This window comes from Echeneis naucrates, chromosome 9 (assembly GCF_900963305.1).
Source record: "Echeneis naucrates chromosome 9, fEcheNa1.1, whole genome shotgun sequence".
Taxonomy (NCBI): Eukaryota; Metazoa; Chordata; class Actinopteri; order Carangiformes; family Echeneidae; genus Echeneis; species Echeneis naucrates.
The window spans coordinates 3,242,437-3,260,582 of record NC_042519.1 but is presented as its reverse complement, the minus strand read 5'-3'; the positions used below and the strand labels follow the sequence as shown (position 1 = coordinate 3,260,582).

The 18,146-nt window shown below is 42.5% G+C and overlaps 1 protein-coding gene across 3 annotated transcripts in view; it reads right to left on the bottom strand.

Moving 5' to 3' along the window:
* tncb (tenascin Cb) overlaps window positions 1-18,146 on the bottom strand; it is a 44,008-nt gene that overhangs the window by 3,582 nt on the left and 22,280 nt on the right. Inside the window, exons 8-21 of one of the 3 annotated variants that reach the window (XM_029509881.1) lie at window positions 17,378-17,563; window positions 15,331-15,420; window positions 14,227-14,490; window positions 10,636-10,911; window positions 7,595-7,867; window positions 4,070-4,192; window positions 3,347-3,490; window positions 3,078-3,197; window positions 2,561-2,704; window positions 1,882-2,012; window positions 1,635-1,767; window positions 1,240-1,391; window positions 640-736; window positions 142-303 (exon numbers count right to left, since the gene is read on the bottom strand). In XM_029509881.1, coding sequence (XP_029365741.1) covers window positions 142-303; window positions 640-736; window positions 1,240-1,391; window positions 1,635-1,767; window positions 1,882-2,012; window positions 2,561-2,704; window positions 3,078-3,197; window positions 3,347-3,490; window positions 4,070-4,192; window positions 7,595-7,867; window positions 10,636-10,911; window positions 14,227-14,490; window positions 15,331-15,420; window positions 17,378-17,563 — 2,295 coding nt within the window. The remainder of the gene's footprint in view (window positions 1-141; window positions 304-639; window positions 737-1,239; window positions 1,392-1,634; window positions 1,768-1,881; window positions 2,013-2,560; window positions 2,705-3,077; window positions 3,198-3,346; window positions 3,491-4,069; window positions 4,193-7,594; window positions 7,868-10,635; window positions 10,912-14,226; window positions 14,491-15,330; window positions 15,421-17,377; window positions 17,564-18,146) is intronic. The other 2 variants (XM_029509882.1, XM_029509883.1) reach the window with 2 other exon arrangements.

Genomic DNA, 18,146 nt, shown 5'->3' with positions numbered 1-18,146 from the left:
AAGAGACACAGATATATATTTAAGAGCAAGTCTAAAGCATGTCTGCAGCGGGTGCCAGTTGGCCTGGGGTCTGAAAGCACAGAGAGATGAGCTAAAGCTTTGTGTTTGTGTTTAGCTGTGGGCCACAGAAATCAGCGCTACCTGCTGTTCCGCTGTATCCTCCCACGTGGACTTTGTAGCGGGTTCGAGGTTCAGAGACAGAGAACTTGTCATACTGAGCGTGGGCTGTTTCTCCTTTGTCTCTCAGGTCCACTCGCAGCTCGTACTGACCTCCAGCTGTGATCTTATGTAAGTTGGACAGACCTGAGTGAGAGACAAATATCAGTGATAATCAATTGCATTTAAGTAATGAAATATATATTGTTAATAATACAAATTAAGTTTTTAATACATTTTTTAATATGAAGAATAATGAAGATTATCCAATGAAATAAAAAGGTCATACACTGATTATAAATTTTACACTCATTAAATCAGTAAATCTGTACATTTTACAATGAATGATGAAACAAAATACAGCAATAGATGAAACAAAAAACATTGTTTTCATTAGTGTGAACAATCTGAATTACTTGCTCAATATATTGTTCTATTTGCATATTTTTATGTGTTACATTTGTGACGTTGGGTGGAAATTACCAAGCCAGAATTCATCATTCATGTCACCGAAGCCGGCTGTGTAATTCTTCCAGTTGCGGAAAAACTCCAGCCGACCGCTCTGACGTCTGAGGAAGACCTGCGAAGAAACAAATGACAAAAAAATAAATCATTCTGCAAAAGTGGATGCTTGTGAAACATCTTTACTAGTGCATTCTTTATACATAGGATTTGAAGATAAAATAATTGAAATACATTTCATAATTTTTCAGAGCATCTGCATTGAAAACTATTTTGGCATGGAATGAGCTGAAAAGGGTGAAATGTTCCAAAAAGCTGAGGAGGACTGCAGCTTTTGATTATATCACATATCAGTGTCAACACAGTGTGACATCACATTACATTAAATTTGTTAATGTTTACCAGTCTTAGAAAACAGGATATCAGTAAAGCTTCAGAGCAATAGAAAGTCTTGATGCAAGTATTAAGTTCTCTTTCTTTAACTGAGTACAGAATTGTACACCCCGAAGGAGTCGCCCCCTGATGGTCATGAAATAGAATGCAGTGTAAAGACTCCTGGGGAATGACCTCATTTTGCAAACACATAGTCTACATCTACTTTCAAAGACAGTCTATTCTTACGATCCATCCGCCTCCATCGGTGCTCATGTCGCAGTAGACCTGGAGGGGCTGGCTCTCATCTCCACCCAGATAGACGGTGTAGAGGCCGGATGAGGTGTCACCATTCAGAAGCGCCTGGGAACAGTCTCTGGGGTATTTGTACAGCACACCAGCTACACACAAACACATACAGAAATAATGATAAAGAGGACAACATAGTGTAAAAAGAGACCATGAACACACTAAAGAGTCTGCTAATCGTTTTTCCTGTGGATTCTTACATAATTTAGGATTTATAAAAATGTTTTATCTCTTTATGCTGCATCACTGATAGCATAAAAATAGACCTACTGATGATGGGTTAGGTAGTTTGAAACGACAGACCAGCTGTGAAACCTGTACATGATTCCACTCACTGGTAGTGAAGACAGTTGTAATGACTCGGCTCCTCTTGGGACCAGCTATGGCCTGCAGCTTGACTGAATACTCAGTTGAGGCAGTGAGTTGAGCCATGTTGTATGATACAGCAGTGGGACTAAGAACAACCTCCTGATGGAAGAAATATGCTCAAACATAGAATTTCTTGACATTTTCTTGATTTTTTTTTTTAAGACGCTGCTGGCCATTCAGAACAATGTCAGTGGATTGTTAGTATGCACTCACCCGAACCACACCATCCACAGACTTGTAGCTGAGAATGTATCCTGTGATGTCAGCACGAGGCGCCTTCCAGGTCAGCATGCTGTTCTCTGTCTGGATGTTGGTTGCAGCCAGATCCTGAGGCGCGTCCACATCTGAACAAATTCATTTAATGCAGTTATTTTGTGTGTCTCGCTGTGACCTTGCTGTAGGAATGTTCAGACCTAGTCTGTGGAGAGTTTGCATGTTCTCATTTCCTCTGTTTCAGCTCTGTATCACAAAACTATGTGCATTCACACTTACCCACCTAAAAACCCACATATACATGATCATTTATGCACACTGGGCATATGTGAGCTGGAGTGAACAGGAAGTAGACGGTCTATTCTCTATGATAATCATCAGAAAAATCAGAAAAACAAAGGCAGTCAAAGCAATTACAGTTCTCTCCATGTTGTCTTACCAATCGAAGTCAAGAGTCAAGACCAGAGCAGGTGTTATTCTACACTACAACACAACTCTGGAGTAAAAAATGGGAAAAAGAATTGAACTAACACAAAAATGTTGACGAAATTATTGTCCATCTGCCTGCTAAAGTGCTGCTTAACTTTACATTAGATGTAATCTGAAGACTAGAATTGAATACAACAGAATAGAATAGAACAATATAGAAAGAGATCCACTCAAAGACAGGCCAGCTCACCGGTGGTAAACTCAGTTGTGGTGGCTGCACTCTTGGCCAAGTCCCTGACAGCATACACCTTCACAGTGTAGTGAGTCGCCGGTGTCAGAGAACTCATCTCAAACTCCACCACATTTCCAGACACGCGCTCCATCACTGGAGACACTGAGAGACATAGACAGGCAGGATAAATGGGGGGCAGAAGAGGCAAACCTGCTTTGAAATGTGTCACCAGATGTAACTGGTCTTGTTTTGTCACTCCGGGAATATTCCTTTAATGAAGATCCTGGAAACTTTGATTTATTTTGCATGCTTGCTGTACAAAGATGCCTATATGAGCTCTTCATTGAAAGGTAGTAATAATCATCTGCACCTTGTTTTTTAGTATCTGCACCTCCGGTGGATCAATTAATGAAGATATAAAATCAAAACAGGAAGCAAATATTGTAAATAGTTGTTTTCAATAAAATAGTTTTCCTGCTGGAGGCATTTCCTCCTCCTTTTCTGATGAACAGTATCTGTGTTTGCTGCTTCATACCTGAGTCTGCACTGTAGGTGATGACATAACCATCCACGGTGGCGATGGCAGGCTGCCAGAGGAGTAGAGCTTCAGCGTCTGTGATGTTGACTGCTGTCAAACCACGAGGTTTATCTAGAGCTGTGCCACACACACACACACACACACACACACCAGACGCAACCAAATTGTGGTGGAATCACAAAACAACAACGTCCAAGTCAAAATGTCCAATTTTGTGGTGTTTGTGTGTTTGCATGTGTAATGGTTTTCCATGAGCCTCATTCTACCTGTGGAGACGCTGTCTGATGCAGGCTCACTCTCTCTTTGACCCTTGACAGCGATAATGGTGACCTCATAGGTGACCCCAGGTGTCAGGTTGGGCAGAACAGTATGAGACTCAGAGCCATCCACCGTCAGTGTCTTTGCATTGCCTGGGAGTCAAAACAACACAGATGTCTAAAGTTTGTGTTTAGCGTCAGTGATTTTGTTGTCACATTTTGCCATTCAATGAATTTGTATGCTTCCATCACAGCAAGTAAGACTGGACCTTAAGGGAAGAAATAACTTGCATGCTGTAATCGCATAATAATTGGAAATACTTTCAATAACTTAAAAAAAAAAAAAAGACCATAATTTGCTCTTTGAGGCTCATCTAATAGAAATATATAGATCTAGTCACTAGGGGGCAGAATCAGTCTATCATTGGAGCAAAGTGTTGCCAGTGCTGGAGCTTTGCCATTCAAAATCTGGAGTTTAAACAAAGACTGACTTTAAAAAATGTATATACTGTAAAATTGAAAATGGCCAAAGATTCAATCTCAAACTCAAATTTTCCTTATGTATGCCAAAACTTTTGGAGCTTTAGATTTGTTTGAATTCTTTTCTATGTGTTTTACATCAATAATTCACTTTTTGGAAGATTTCTTAAATCGAGGGACACAGCTGTAATCTGTAGCCAGATCCTCTATATTTCATTTGGGAGTGATTCATCCAAATATGGGGACACTGACCTCCATGAGCAGGCACATAAGTAACCCTGTAGCTGTCCACTCGAGCTCTTGGAACCACCCAGTGCACAGTGGCAGATGTGTCAGTGACATCAGAAAAGCGGATGCCCTTGGGTGAGCCCAGGTCTGGCACAGGCAAGACAGAAACAGCAGGTGGGGGCAAAAACAGACAGAAAACAGATGGTTTAGTCAATATGTGTAAACCCTCCTAGCACGGTGAGGAGCGGAAAACAGATCACAGAGTGTAAGTGTCACTAAATAAATGAATGCACTGTTAAGACACATTACAGTCAGTAAGTTCTGCTTTGGAATGAAGAAGCAAACAAGAAAAGACACACATGTTCAGTTACGGTAGCCAGGGCAGATTCACCACTGAAAGACATTTGTTTCAGAAAAGAGCGAAAGAGAGTATGTGTAAAAGAGAGTGAGGCACACAGACAAAGGAGGCCTGAGGAGGCCTGGTCTCATGGAGAAACCCTTTCCAGCTAGCAGCAAACCACAGTATCTTGCGTGACAGACCTGAGGAGATTAACTTGCCCCCATTTCATGGAAACACAAAAGTGAAACATGCGCTGTGCAACCCAAGAGTAAAGCCTTACCCCCGGGGAGGACAGGGGACACAGCCATAGACACCCGCTCTATGTGACTTAAACAACTGCCCCTCCACCTCCTTTACAAAGACAGACACTGACACATGGGGCCAGGCGGTTAGAGACTGAGGACTGAACGAAGACACCACAACGACAGGAGTAAAGCGCTCACTAAAGGTCCTGAGTGGGGGTCAAGCAGTTTTGAAAGGATTTCTCTGGCAGTTTTGAAGCTGCTATGTAAATATACAAATTTAGTTCAATATTCAGCATGCTCGTCACTGAGCTTTTTTACTTCGGAATTTTTCCATGGCCAAAACATTTAGATCATTACGGATCTCTAAATTTTGCCATAAAACCAAATAACGTTATTATCCAGCATCAGTAAACCCATACACAAGTTTAATCCAGCAGCTGCCTGTAAGCCACCATTATCTTCTGAAACCACTCAGGAGCAAGTGAAAACACACACAACAATGCCACTACCTCTAAACATGATGAATGAAAACATGTTAAAATTGTTAAAAGTTACCACAGCAACATGGGTCCTCTGAAATCTGAGTGTATTATTTCATGATGGGAAGTGTCCCAACCAGGAGGCTCTGTGATGAGACAGAGCAGTCATCTGAGCTGTATGATCCATCCTGCTCCATCTATAACTGTCATGACTTTGTCAAATGTAGTTCTTCCATGAACACAACACATGAAAGCGTGGGGCTGCTATGATATATTTCTCCTCGACTGCATGTTTAGAGAAGGTTCTTGGAAGGCTGACACCATGAGCCCTGCATTGACATGAAGATCAGAGGCAAAAGGCCTCACCAGTCCAACCGCCCATCCATCACCTAAACTGTTTACCCATACAGGGCGGCGGGAGCCACTCCCAGCTGACAAACCACCATGTGGAAATGCAGAGCTAACCGCCACACTGGCATCTCTCACCCAGATATCCCTAATGGGAGCTGATGATGTGGCTGCTCTCCTCCTCTGATTAGGGTTCCAGGATACAGAGAGATGGTAACTCCTGAATCCCATAGTACTGCCAAATAGATGTGAGAGATCCATCACGCTCCTGGGGGCAGGTGGCAAAAAACAATGTGGGGCACCCGGAAGTAGTAAAATAGTGTTAGAATACAAGACAGTGCGTTTCTGACACAGTGGGCAAACCACACACAAGTAACTATACAGAGCACAGCCAGCAGGCGTCCGTATAAATCTCCTTATCGAGGGATGCTGACAATTTGGCAGAGGGCTAAAATCCTCATGGCAGCCTGAAATGGCAACCAAATAGGCATTAATAATGGGCGTGCTACAAGAAGTGTAACTGAACATAAAAATGAAAAGTAATCCTATCTTCACACCATTTCTGAGCAACACATAATAAGCACATGGTTGGTGCCACATTGTTCTGAATAGTCTCAATCAGACTCAGAGGCTGATCCAACTTTGTGAAATTCAACCTCCCACTTGCCAGGACGAGAGAGCAAGGAACTCTGGGTAGGGATGGGAATTTGGTGCCCGTGAAATGAAGTCCCTGTGCAACAGCAGCAGCCTGTGCTGGCTGTGAGGGAGTCCATGAAGACCGCCAGTCTGCTGGGCATAATCAACTCTGTCAGGCACAAACTGGATCTTTAGTGAATTTCCCCACACAATTGTGTGACTCAAAGAGGCCAGAGTCAATCAGACAGTGTCATTACACATAAATTCTTTCACATGGCACGGTCTGATATTCCGACAATATTCCCCTAAAACAAACTCCATACACACCATAAATGCTCACGTGAAAACAAGCAGTTCCGCAGACACGAATCAGCTGGCCCATCAATTCCAAAACAGAATGATGGGTTTGGGATCCAGAATTGGACACAGATCTTTTTTTGGACTGGAAATTCGTTTCCACCTCCACAACAGCTCAGAATGCCCTTCAAGAAAGAAGAAATTTGTCTCTTGTGCCTTCCCCTGTGCCCTCTGTGAAAATCCCGACATTGAAACTTACAAATTGATAAAATGTCCATCCATGTCACCTTTGCAGTTGGACAACTGGCACGGACTTTGAGCGCCTGCACCCTCTTGAGGTGATCGCACTCATCTGGCTTGTCCTTTTTTGAATTCCACACTACATTCTCAACTTCAAACCTCACTGTGGCAGTGTCTTGTTCAATGAGAAAAATTCAAGAGCCCCTCTTGTCTACAAAGTAGCCCCACAGGTTGCGGAGGGGGTTAAATGAATTTGGATTCAACGTATGCCTGTTGACACCTGTGAAGAGGACAAACATGGTGGGCCATTGCATAGTGATGATTGGGATTGGCTCTTTCCCTTCTCTTCTATTCAAGAGAGAGAGAGAGGGAAATGTTGATGAGTCCCAAAGAGGCTCAGAGCGGAAACTTCTCAGAAGTGACGGCTGAGCTTCTGTTTCTCCGAACCACAGCTCTTCAGTTGCGGTGGTTGTGGCAATAGCAAACAGTTTTAGGCCCTGCTGCTTTTGGCCGTAAGAGCAGAGCTAGTCAGTGAACTTTTGAGTGGAAATCCAGAGCCGAGACAGCTGAGCAGCTCAAGCTACCTCACTCTCTTTTCATAGACAGTGAGGATGTGATTTAGCAGTTTGTGTTTATAGAGTGGGGCAGGCTGGATCATGTATCTCAGATGACATGGTGAGAGACGTGGCTGTGGTGGACCTACCGTGGTTGGTCGTGGCAGAGTGTGCTTCCCATGATGAAATACACAGTCAGCTTGGAAAAAACTCATTATATCCCACATTTTCCTTGAATGAAAACCATGACACCTTGTTACAAACTCAATGGAGAAAACATATATGATACAAAAAGACAAGTGTTAGAGCACAGGGATTTGTTAGACCATGACAACATGAGCTATGGTGAAAAGACCAGTCAGCTACAGTTCACAGCTTTGATTTCTTGTCTCCATTCTTTAACTGTGTACCTGTTCTCACCCTCTCGATTACGGACTTGGACCGTTTTCCAAGAACGAGCCCAAAGATTTCGATTTTGTACTCTGTGTCTTCAGTGAGTTCTGTCACTCCTGCGCTTCGCTCTTCGCCGCCCAGCACCAGCTCTTTTGGTTGGCCTGAGCCCTCAGTCTGGCTGATCATTATGACAAAGGTGTCGAAGGCGTCCTCTTCAGCCGTCCAGGCCAGTCTAAAGCTCTCAGGGGTGACATCGGAGACTAGAAGAGCCTGCACCTCCGGTTCAGCCTCTGAGTGACAAGGGAAAGTCAGTTTTCCTCCTCTGTGGGACTTAAGAGTGCTTTGACATTTGAGGAACGTGGATATGAAAGAGTGTATAATCTACGGGCAAAAGCCACATTATGCGGGAGCTTTGAAATTGTCAACAAACAAAGCCTGTAGATTAGAAAGAGAAGAGATGTGAGCTGGCTAAAAAGACAAACAGAAAAATAACTCCAAGCGACACGGTGAGCCAAACAAAAGCCTCCAGCTGCTTTTATTTCAGCCTTGGTTAACTGACCAATCAAAGTCTCAGGTTAGTAAGACAGAAAATTTAATTAGTCGAGACTGTGAGTGTGATTGGAATTCATTTTCAGGAAATTTTTAAACGATTTGTCCATTTTTTTTTTTTTACTCCCACTTTTTTATATATCTATATATACTGATAAAACATGGTATGGCAAAATGCAATTCTTCAATAAAAACTCAGAGAGTTTAACTATCTATCTTACTGACGTATGCTTGGTTATTGCTTTTCTCTTAAGCATGAGCTTATCAGTCTAGTAAGTTAGTGGTGGCACCACGAACAAATGTATCAACTAAAGTTTAACAGTTTATATATTTTCCTGTTTTATCTCATCCCTGTGTAATTCCTAGGAATTTCAAAAAAAGCGATGCCTTGTCAAATATAGGCTTCTTTCGCAATGAAGCTCAGATCAGGCATCGAACTTTGTACGCACAAACAGGAGTGTGTGCATGTGATGCTGTAAAAAGTAGCATGAAGCAGTCATTAGCAGCTAATAATGACAGTGCTAGGAAGAGAGTCAGAGTCAACACGAGCAGCAGCTGGAGAAAAAGCTGTTACTCCAGAGGATGAGTCTACAGCAAATAATTAGTCGGAGAAAACTTCCGGTAACAGCACAGAGGGATACATAGAGTGAACAAAGCTTTTTAAGCAGGCTGGATAGAAGTAGATATAAGGGGCCGAAGGAAAACCTCAATAAAGCCCATTGCTACAGCTCATTAAAACGCTACACCAAACGTGAGGGTCTCAGGGGTGCTTGAACTAGCCTGAAACCCCCTTTTTTCATTGTGAGGGGAAATGCATGAGGCATTTGATGTGAGAAGAAGCAGTGGAAATGCGAAGCAGAGCAGTCAATTCCCAGGGAGCTGTCACTCTTCATTAGCCATCGGGGCAGCTTTAGCTGGTCAGTGGAAGAGAGGGAGGGCCACATCCATCAGCTAACATGTGCTGGTTTACTTCTGATTTCACCCTCCCACCTCCACCACCACTATCCTTCTATCCGTTATCCCTCTGCACAATCTCTGCTCTCAAAGGAAAGCCTGTTTGCAGCCCCTTTGCCTGCACCGCGGTTCTCCTGCAGACTGATGATGACCACCGTGCATAACATAATCAAATTAGGCAACACTTGTATTCACAAGTTGAAATATTTTATGGATTAAGTGATGCAAAGAAAAATGTTAAGCTGCGTCACCAGCGATTAGCATGCAGACAATGGGCCATGCTGAGTGGATGCCATATTCTGCGTGCCCCTGGCACTCCAGCACCAGAGCCCAGGGGCAATGGCAGCATGAGAATGAAGAGCTGTCCAGGCTTGGGGAACTGGGAATGCATACAGACGAGAGCCCTCACACAAAGCGACAAAGGCGCCTAAGGGTTTTTTTTCCTCTGTCAGTCCTTCCATCTTTCTTCCACTTGACTGATCCTCATCACTGAATGATAATGTCTGCATAGATGCAGAGATTAAAAAAAAAAATGTCCAGCAACCCAAAACTGAGTATTTTTCTCTGCTTCTTTTCTTCTCTTAGGTTGGGTAAAGTGTTTTTTTGTTGTTGTTTTTTTTTTTTTTTTTTTTTTGGTGTTGTTACGCTTGTTTGTAAAGGTGCTCAGGGGCCAGCACGAGGCATCATTAACATATTTTGATTTTGTTGTTTTCAGACTTGTAATTAGGCACATATTGTAATTACTGTCTTTTTGCCTGTTCACATAACACACCAGGTGCAGTTTCAGGCTGGACTCACACCAACAGGCAGACTGACAGCTGGATCAAACGCAGATCTGTGCCTGGGCTAATATAGACTGAATGGGTTTTGTGTGCGTGCTGCTTCAGAGTGTTAGGCCATTTAACAAAGGGATACTTGCATGATGGATGGCTGATGAGAGGGTTTTGTTTGGGGATTTGGATCCTGCACACGATTTGAATGGCAAGGAGATTTTGTTTACCCTGTGAAGAATAACTTCAACCACAGTGGCTGGTAGGTAGTGTGTCCTTAATCAGGTTTCAGAAATTTGCAGCTGTGTGTGAATTGCTGTGTTAAAATATGTCTATGGAGATAAACAAAGCAAGCCTCCATCCCCACAGGGCCAGCAGTGGAAAGAGTCAGTTCACAAAATTTACCATCCAATGGTCTTTCTGATTCAATTCAACAAGTCCAACACTCATTTTAAGAAGTCAGGTCCAATCATTTGTCTTCCACTCTTCCTGGATCTCTTTTTCCAGCAATATTTTTAAAGTCACGGTTTTTTCCAGACAATTTCTGGGCACTAACAGCACCTACTCTATGTCTGACAGTGTCTCTGTAACACCAGTCAGAGTCAGATTAACACAGACGGGAAGGAACAGCATGAACAGAGCGCCAAGGGTAGAGAAACGCTATCTGACAACTTCAAGTAAGTGTCATTTTGAAAGTCCACAGAAAAAAACGTAATTCACTGCATGAATATAGGGGAAAGGAAGTAAAGGAAAGAGTGAGGTCCTCGTATTGACGGCGTTGATACCTGTGATGGTGTCTGCATAGACGGGATCTAAGAGGACCCCCCTGTACACCCCATACAGATTGGCCCTGTACCAGGTGGTCGGGGAGAGGCCAGAGATGGTCAGGCTGCGAGCATCAGCAAGCACTGTGTGGTTCTGCCACTCAGCACCCGTTTCTGCATCAGTAACCTCGACCAGAAAGGCCTCAAACGCCCCGTCCTCAGCTGTCCAGGACAGGAGGAAGCTGTCCCATGACACGTCGCTGATTGTGACATTTGTCACCACAGGCTTCTCCTCCTCTGGGTGATGACAAACACATCAACATGTAGTTACAGGAGCAGGACATACAGGATGGACAAAAACATTAGACAAAAATGGGGCTCAAAGCTGAGACTGGATCTTTTGGACCAGCACTAGACCGATTTGCAGATGAATGTGGATTGAATGTGGGTTGGAAAATTTCCAAAATTGGTTCTGCATATAGTTTTAACATTATTGCATACCGGCATGCAGCAGATTGTGAAGATTCTTGTAGTGCATTTAGTTCTTGCTTGTTGACAAGAATACAAACTGTGAAATATATACACAAACAAGACGGAGCTTCTCCTTAACAGTGGATGAGTCCTCCTTGACAACATCAGCTGCAAAAAAGAAGTCAACATGGATGATCATTTAATGTTGCTATCAGGGTGGGAAAAAGAATACAGGCTTTTACTTTGTCTGAAACAAATATTCCCTTTTTACTCAACAAGGGGTCAAAGGGAACAAGAACAGCGTCATTATCAATTGGTGCCTATAGCCATCTCCTCTCAATTACCATATAGGTGGAAAGACTTAAAGGTAGAAAGCGGCAGGCAGGCATGCTGATGCAGCTTTAGCACATTAATGGCTTTGAATGAGCCATTAACATTTGAAGGTGCAGTGTAGCCTGGCCAGGATGGCAAAAGTACACCGTCCACTTCAAACCCATGAGGAAGCTGTGCAGAGCCACATGCAGCTGCCTATAATTGGAGTTCATTGTGTGTGCAAGCATTCAGAGAGTCAATTAGAAAAAGACACAGAGATTTATAGCCCAGGTAAACATCAAGGCTCCCATTATCCTCTTTTCACTGTTTGCAAGAGTGGAGAGCAAATGGAAGAGAACAATAGGAATGTGATGGGATGGATTGTGTGTGTCTACATGGATAAGGAAAATTGACTCACTGTATGATGTGTCTGATGCATGTGGCCTGAGGCTCTGATAAAGATGCCCTGATGACTTTTTTTTTTTTAACCAATTCGCTTAAGCAGTTAATAAATATTTAGAAAACAAAGTTGGAATTTTATGTTAATGTGATGTATGTGCTTTGAATTTGAATCAAAAAATCCAGAGCGTTGCCTAACTCGCAAAACAAAACAAGTTTTTGAGAAAGGTGAGGGTCCGAGAGCAAGAAATCACAAATCACTTTTTTTTCCTTTTTTCGCCAGTTGAAACAGTTGAAGCTTTTGATTTGATCATTTCTTTGGATCCTCTTTAAGGTCTAGTTCCTAACGAAAATATTATATATGAAATTGTTAAAGTGAATTGTCGCAAGTTAAATAGTGTGTGGGATTTTTTGATTGACTGTGCTGTTCCGTCATACTTGTTGAAGGTATAGGGCGACATGAAGATCCAGGACTGAAATGTGTTTTGCTGGTTAGACAATGAGCAGTATTTTTGGATTGTCATTAACTAAGGCATTTTTTAACAACTAGAATTCCTCCTCTGGGCACAAACGAGGCTGGTGGATAAAACATGATGATAGTGAACGGCATGCATTAGCAAAAAAATTAAATACATTTTTCACAGGAGATAACAGTTCTTACTCATAGTTATTTACAACTTACAAAATGTATTTATTCACAAAAACATCTTGCACAGTATTATCTGGCTGTCTTATTAATATCTTCCACACTCATTCATATATCACAACACCATGGAGCCTCAGAATGAGACTTAAGCCTCTGGTTCAGTCTGCGGGACAGATCGTGTCAGTGCATGCAGGAAATTGATCTTGCCTCATTCATGCTTTTTGATTTTCTCCGCTGATTTTCAGCTACTCGTGCAAATCATCAGAAGTAAAACATGCCAAACTAAGAACACCAATACAGGTATTTCATGTGGCGTTACTGCCGGAGACGTTGTGATTTCTGTATTTGTTGCCATTGTTCCAGCCATCAATCTAATTCTGTCTGTGATTGCCATCCAACAGATTACTTTAAATTATGATAATCCTGTCTTTTGTTCAGAGATTTACCTAATTTAATTATGTATTTTTGCCCTACATCTTTCATTTAGGTCCTCAAAGTATTTTGAGTTTGGCTTCAGTATTGATTCAGTAGGTCACTGAATCTAATTCTTGAAATTGTTTCAATGATTTTCAGGCACATGTAGAGTCTCTAAGACCAAACCTCGTCTCACCTCGTCCACCCCTCCTCTCTCCTACAATCCATTCTGTAGGAGAGTGTGATCTGTGTTTGTGCTACATGTCTGGAAATGATAAAGGCTGCAGATCGGCCTGGCTGTGGATTAGAGGACTGCTGATTTTCTGCGACAACATTTTAACAGGAGTCCCAGCATGTGGTCTTTTATCTGACAGACCCACAGTTCATCGTGGTCAAATCGCACAAAACCAGAGGGGAGCAGGGCTTACGAAAACAATTATCACATGAATGAACATTTTGCAGGGTGCACACATGTCCATACGAACTCTCCCACATATGCGCGCACACACACACACACACACACACACACACACACAAGCTGCCAAAGCTTCACTCAATCAGTCTCTCCATCATATGTGCTACGTGCCACACGAGTGTATAGACAAGTAGACATAAAGAGTAGACACATGCATGTGCATACTCAAGCCCCCGCCCCCACCCTGCCACACACGCAAACACAAACACACAGAGGGCAGTGTGCAATCCACAAAAATGTAGCAAAAGACAGTTCTTTTGAAACTCACTGGCTTTTGCTTCATGCCATATCGATTTATAGCCATGCACTTAATAGGCACTCATTGCATAACTGGAAGATTTACTTGTGAAATTTTGTCTTGGAGACACCGTGACCACAGCATGAAAAATAAACCTCAGTCACCTCATTTGTCTTTTCTTGTTTTGGTTTACAAAAAAAAAAAAAAAATGGAAAAAAGGAAAATGATCCGACATACCATAAATGAACCTTGACGGAGGGGAGGTAGAGACAGACTGTCTTGGACTGAAAAACTAACAATGAGTTTAATTCATTGCTGCGGCCATAAAGGACAAAAAATGAAACCATGGTTAATGAGAAAGAGAACTTGTATTACACCACCACACCACCAACTAGAAAGTTCATGGAAACAGAGAGCTACATTTAGAGGAGCCTCTGCCAAGTCTCAAAGGCAAAAGTCTACTCTGGCTATGGTGTCGCAATCTGACCAATGCAGCAGTTATAAAAAATGAAATGAAATTGCAGCTTTTACTTCTGTAACAGGCTCTTGTTGCTCTGGTTAATCCACAAAACACACTTTTATTATCAACGATAAGACCCTTGCTTGATCAGAAGCACAATATCTGAAGAGAAAAGTTGTACTTCTGGTAGTACTCACCTGTGGGTGCTGAGATGGTTGCTGGTGCGCTCATCCTGCGGCCCCTCTCAGCGGTGATGCTGATGGTGTACACCATGCCGGGCGTCAGGCCCCTCAGGGTGTGAGACTCTGAGCTGCCTGGAACTACATCCTCAGCTTTGGAGCCATCTGCCGAAACGTAAACCAGCCGGTAGGAGTCCAGTTTGGCCAGGGGCCGCTTCCACTCTAGCATCATGGTGGTCTCTGTCACGCCTGTAACAGTCAGGTCCTTGGGAGCATCCAGAGCTAATCAAAGGGGTGGAGGAGAGGTTGTGAATGATTTAATATTAGCACAATGTTAATTCAATCAGTAACCATGTTGTAAAATTGTTATAGTTACATGTCATTTGAATAAAGAGCAGCATAAAGGGTCAGTTAGCTTGAGCTGAAGCCTGACTTATTAGCAGCCAAAAATGAAGTGACTTGCTATGACGTCACAATGCCAACCCACCATCATGCAGAAGAAGTTGGTTGCAGTCTGCGAAATGTGAAAGATAGTGTGCTGCTTTTGATTGAGCACTACATTGTACGTCTAAAGATTTGTGTGTAAGACATTCTTTTACAGGCTAAATGTATTGATAAATTCCACAAATGTACAGGGTCATATGAAGTTACATGCATTCATTCATTCATTGATCTTCTACCACTTATCTGTTTCCTGGTCGGGGGGTGCTGGAGCCAATCCCAGCTCACACTGGGTGAGGGCGGGGTCACCCTGGACAGGTCACCAGTCCATCACAGGGCCAACACACAGAGACAAACAGAGACCAACAACCACTCACACTCACACTCAGACCTACAGACAATTTAGAGTCACCAATTAACCCAAACATGATGTCTTTAGACGGTGGGGGGAAACCAGAGTAACTGGAGGAAACCCACACAGAAAGGCCCCAGGCTGGGAACCGAATATGCGACCTTCCTGTTGTGGGGCAATAGCACTAACCACTATGTCATGCTGCCCTAATTACATATATGACTTTTTCCATACATATAAACTTCTATTTAAGGTGTAACCACCTTATGTATGTGGGTCAGTGTGTCCATACTTGTATATGAACGCTGAGTACATAAAAAACATGCTACCTGTCACTGCATTGGTGGTTGTTGGCAGACTCTCCCGCTCATCTTTCACCGCTGTGACTCCCATCCCGTACTCGGTGCTAGGTCTCAGGCCTACGTAACGGTACAAAATAAAAACACTGTGATCCTGAATCATGTTTTGTTTGTACAAATCCACTGAGGTGTCAATAAATGAATAATGGGGAGGCTCTGTAGTCAAGTGGCCAGCTGTTTGAGCTAATGGTTCCAGTGCCTGTGGCAGGCACAAAAACGCTCTCATGTGGCTTGATTGCATAATAGATTGTAGCCTAATTGCATTTCACGGTAAGTCTGCGCTTACCATGGAACATCAGTGTTGTATTTGCATTGATGGATCTATAGGGCCCTTGACGCAGGGCAGAAACACTACTTACTATGATACACCAGACTCTGGTGGCCCTTTGGTCTCCACAATTAAGCCCTCTCTCAGGCTGATCGCCTCTAATTCCTTTATTAACTCCCACAGAGGTCATCACACGCAGTCTTGCAGCATGAAATTACACCTAATGCCCAGGAAACTCATTATCAATAAAATCACGAGCGTGAAGGCAATTACAGACAAAAACTGCGTGAAAGAAGTGCTGAGGTGTGTAGAGCAGAAGGGGGCATCGGCTGAATGGACACAGTGCTTTATTTCCATGGGATGGGCCTCCCAAGGACAAAGAATTGGAGCAGACAGAGACACCGTTAACCCGTTTTTAGAAGCTTTTTTGTTGTTGATTCTCATGTGTCTAATCCCACCATGCAGCAGCACAAAGTGTGGACACAAACAGAAAAAAACACATCCGCCTTACAGCACGCCTTTATAATGTCAGTGGTGCAGATAGATGAAAAAGTGTCCGCTTTTCTTGTTCGAGCAAGAGCTCACAGTGAAACTATCCACAGTGTTATTCCATCCAAAGTCTGAATGCAAACATCCCCAGGGTGGTTTTTTATTTAAGCCTGTTTTGCTGATCGGAAAACATTTCTATACGAAACAACAGCAGCCCATTTGGAAAATGAGCAAAATGAATTTAAGAGTGACCATTGAACACAGAGCAACACAAACAACTAGATGGATAAACACTATAAACTATTACTATATATACGGATAGACTGTGTGCTTCTTTTTGGCTGTGATGTTTGGCTGCAAAGAGGCAATGCACAAATTGTGAACTTCCAGCGGACATAAAAATAAAAACATGGAGGGTTTATACAGTTAGCAGTGAAACGGCCCATTCATTCTGTTGTTTTTCTAATAAATATATATATATTAGCAATCAATACTGGTTTTGGTCTAATAACATTGTGAGACTGATGAGCAGGTGCAAGGATGTAAACTCATTTAATTCTGAGTTAATGAAAAATCCCCGATTTAAGCAGGAAACACAACAGCATCCCATTTATCATAAAGTTTGCTGTTGTAATGTCTTAGATAGTCAGATATGGTATTTTGGTAGCCCTTTGTTCTTAATCATTGGTAACTGCTACTCCTGCATAACACTCTTATCTTCACTCTCAGCAGCGACACGGGTCCATAAGCTTGATCATTACTATTGTATATTATTTTAAAATCACTTGCTTTCCACTTTTTTAGTTCCAAATTTCCAGTCTCAGTCTTCACGATATGCAAAAAAAAAACCCAAACAAACAAAACAACAACAACAATAAAAAAAACTAATCATATTGTGATTGTACTATACATACACACCACATTTTTTCTGTAGGACCCGTTTTTCGAGACAAACACATCTCAGGTCGTTCTTCAAGGACTTAGTCGCTCTGGATATACATTGTACTTTGCTGTACTGTAAAACCCTGATTGGCTTTCATCAACCTCAGTAATCATGTCATGAAAGACTGAATGCAGAGTTACTCTATAATCATAATTGATATAGCTGTCTTTGCTAACAGCTGCAGCTAAATTGTGCATTTTAGAGCATTTTAGCTGTCTGATGTTCTCACAATGTTCTTTATACTGTCCTTAATGTAAACTTTATAACTTGTAGGCATAATAGCGGTGATGTCAGCGTGGGTGGTTTTCTGTGTTCACCTGTGATCTTAGCCTGCGTGGTGTCCTTGGGTCCTGGGGAGAAGAGCAGTTCTCCATGCTCTCCCCCAGACAGCGGTCCATACTTGATGCGATAGTTGTCAACGTGAGCTTGACTGTTCTTCCACTCAAGGGTGATGCTTTCATCTGTCAATTCCACCGTCTGCAGGTCTCTGGGTGCATCCAGGTCTAACACAGAATGTTTTAGACCGCCATTGAACAAACCAGGCCATTTAATCAATTTTTTCATTCTTTCGTTTATGTTTTACTGTCAAACGCATACCTGCCACAAACCTGCCATTAGATGGGACTTATAGAATAAATATGTGCATCTCAAATATTGAGACAACTACGTGAGAGGACATTGATTCCCTGTGGAATCTACACACAGACAACAGCATGCAATCATTTGTTACAGTTGTAATGTCCTTTTAACAACGTCAATGAGCAGCATCCTTTTTTTGTTGTTGTTTTTTTTAAGTGATTGAGAAGGTCCGTGTGTGATGGGTAGACACTGTTACCGTGCTCCCATATTTTTCATTCTTTTTCTCTCTCAACTTAAGATGACAGTGAGTAGTGTGAGGCCGTTTTTTTTGTTTTTTTTTGTGGTGTTGTATTCATTAAAATAGCAGATCTGTGAAGTCCCAAGAAGTCCAATCTGTGTGGAGATGCTTTTTTTTTTTTTGCTAACACCACCACTCACGACACAAAAACTGTGACACCCTTATCAACACAACACAAGTAAACCATGTGTGGACGTGATTTCCAGGGC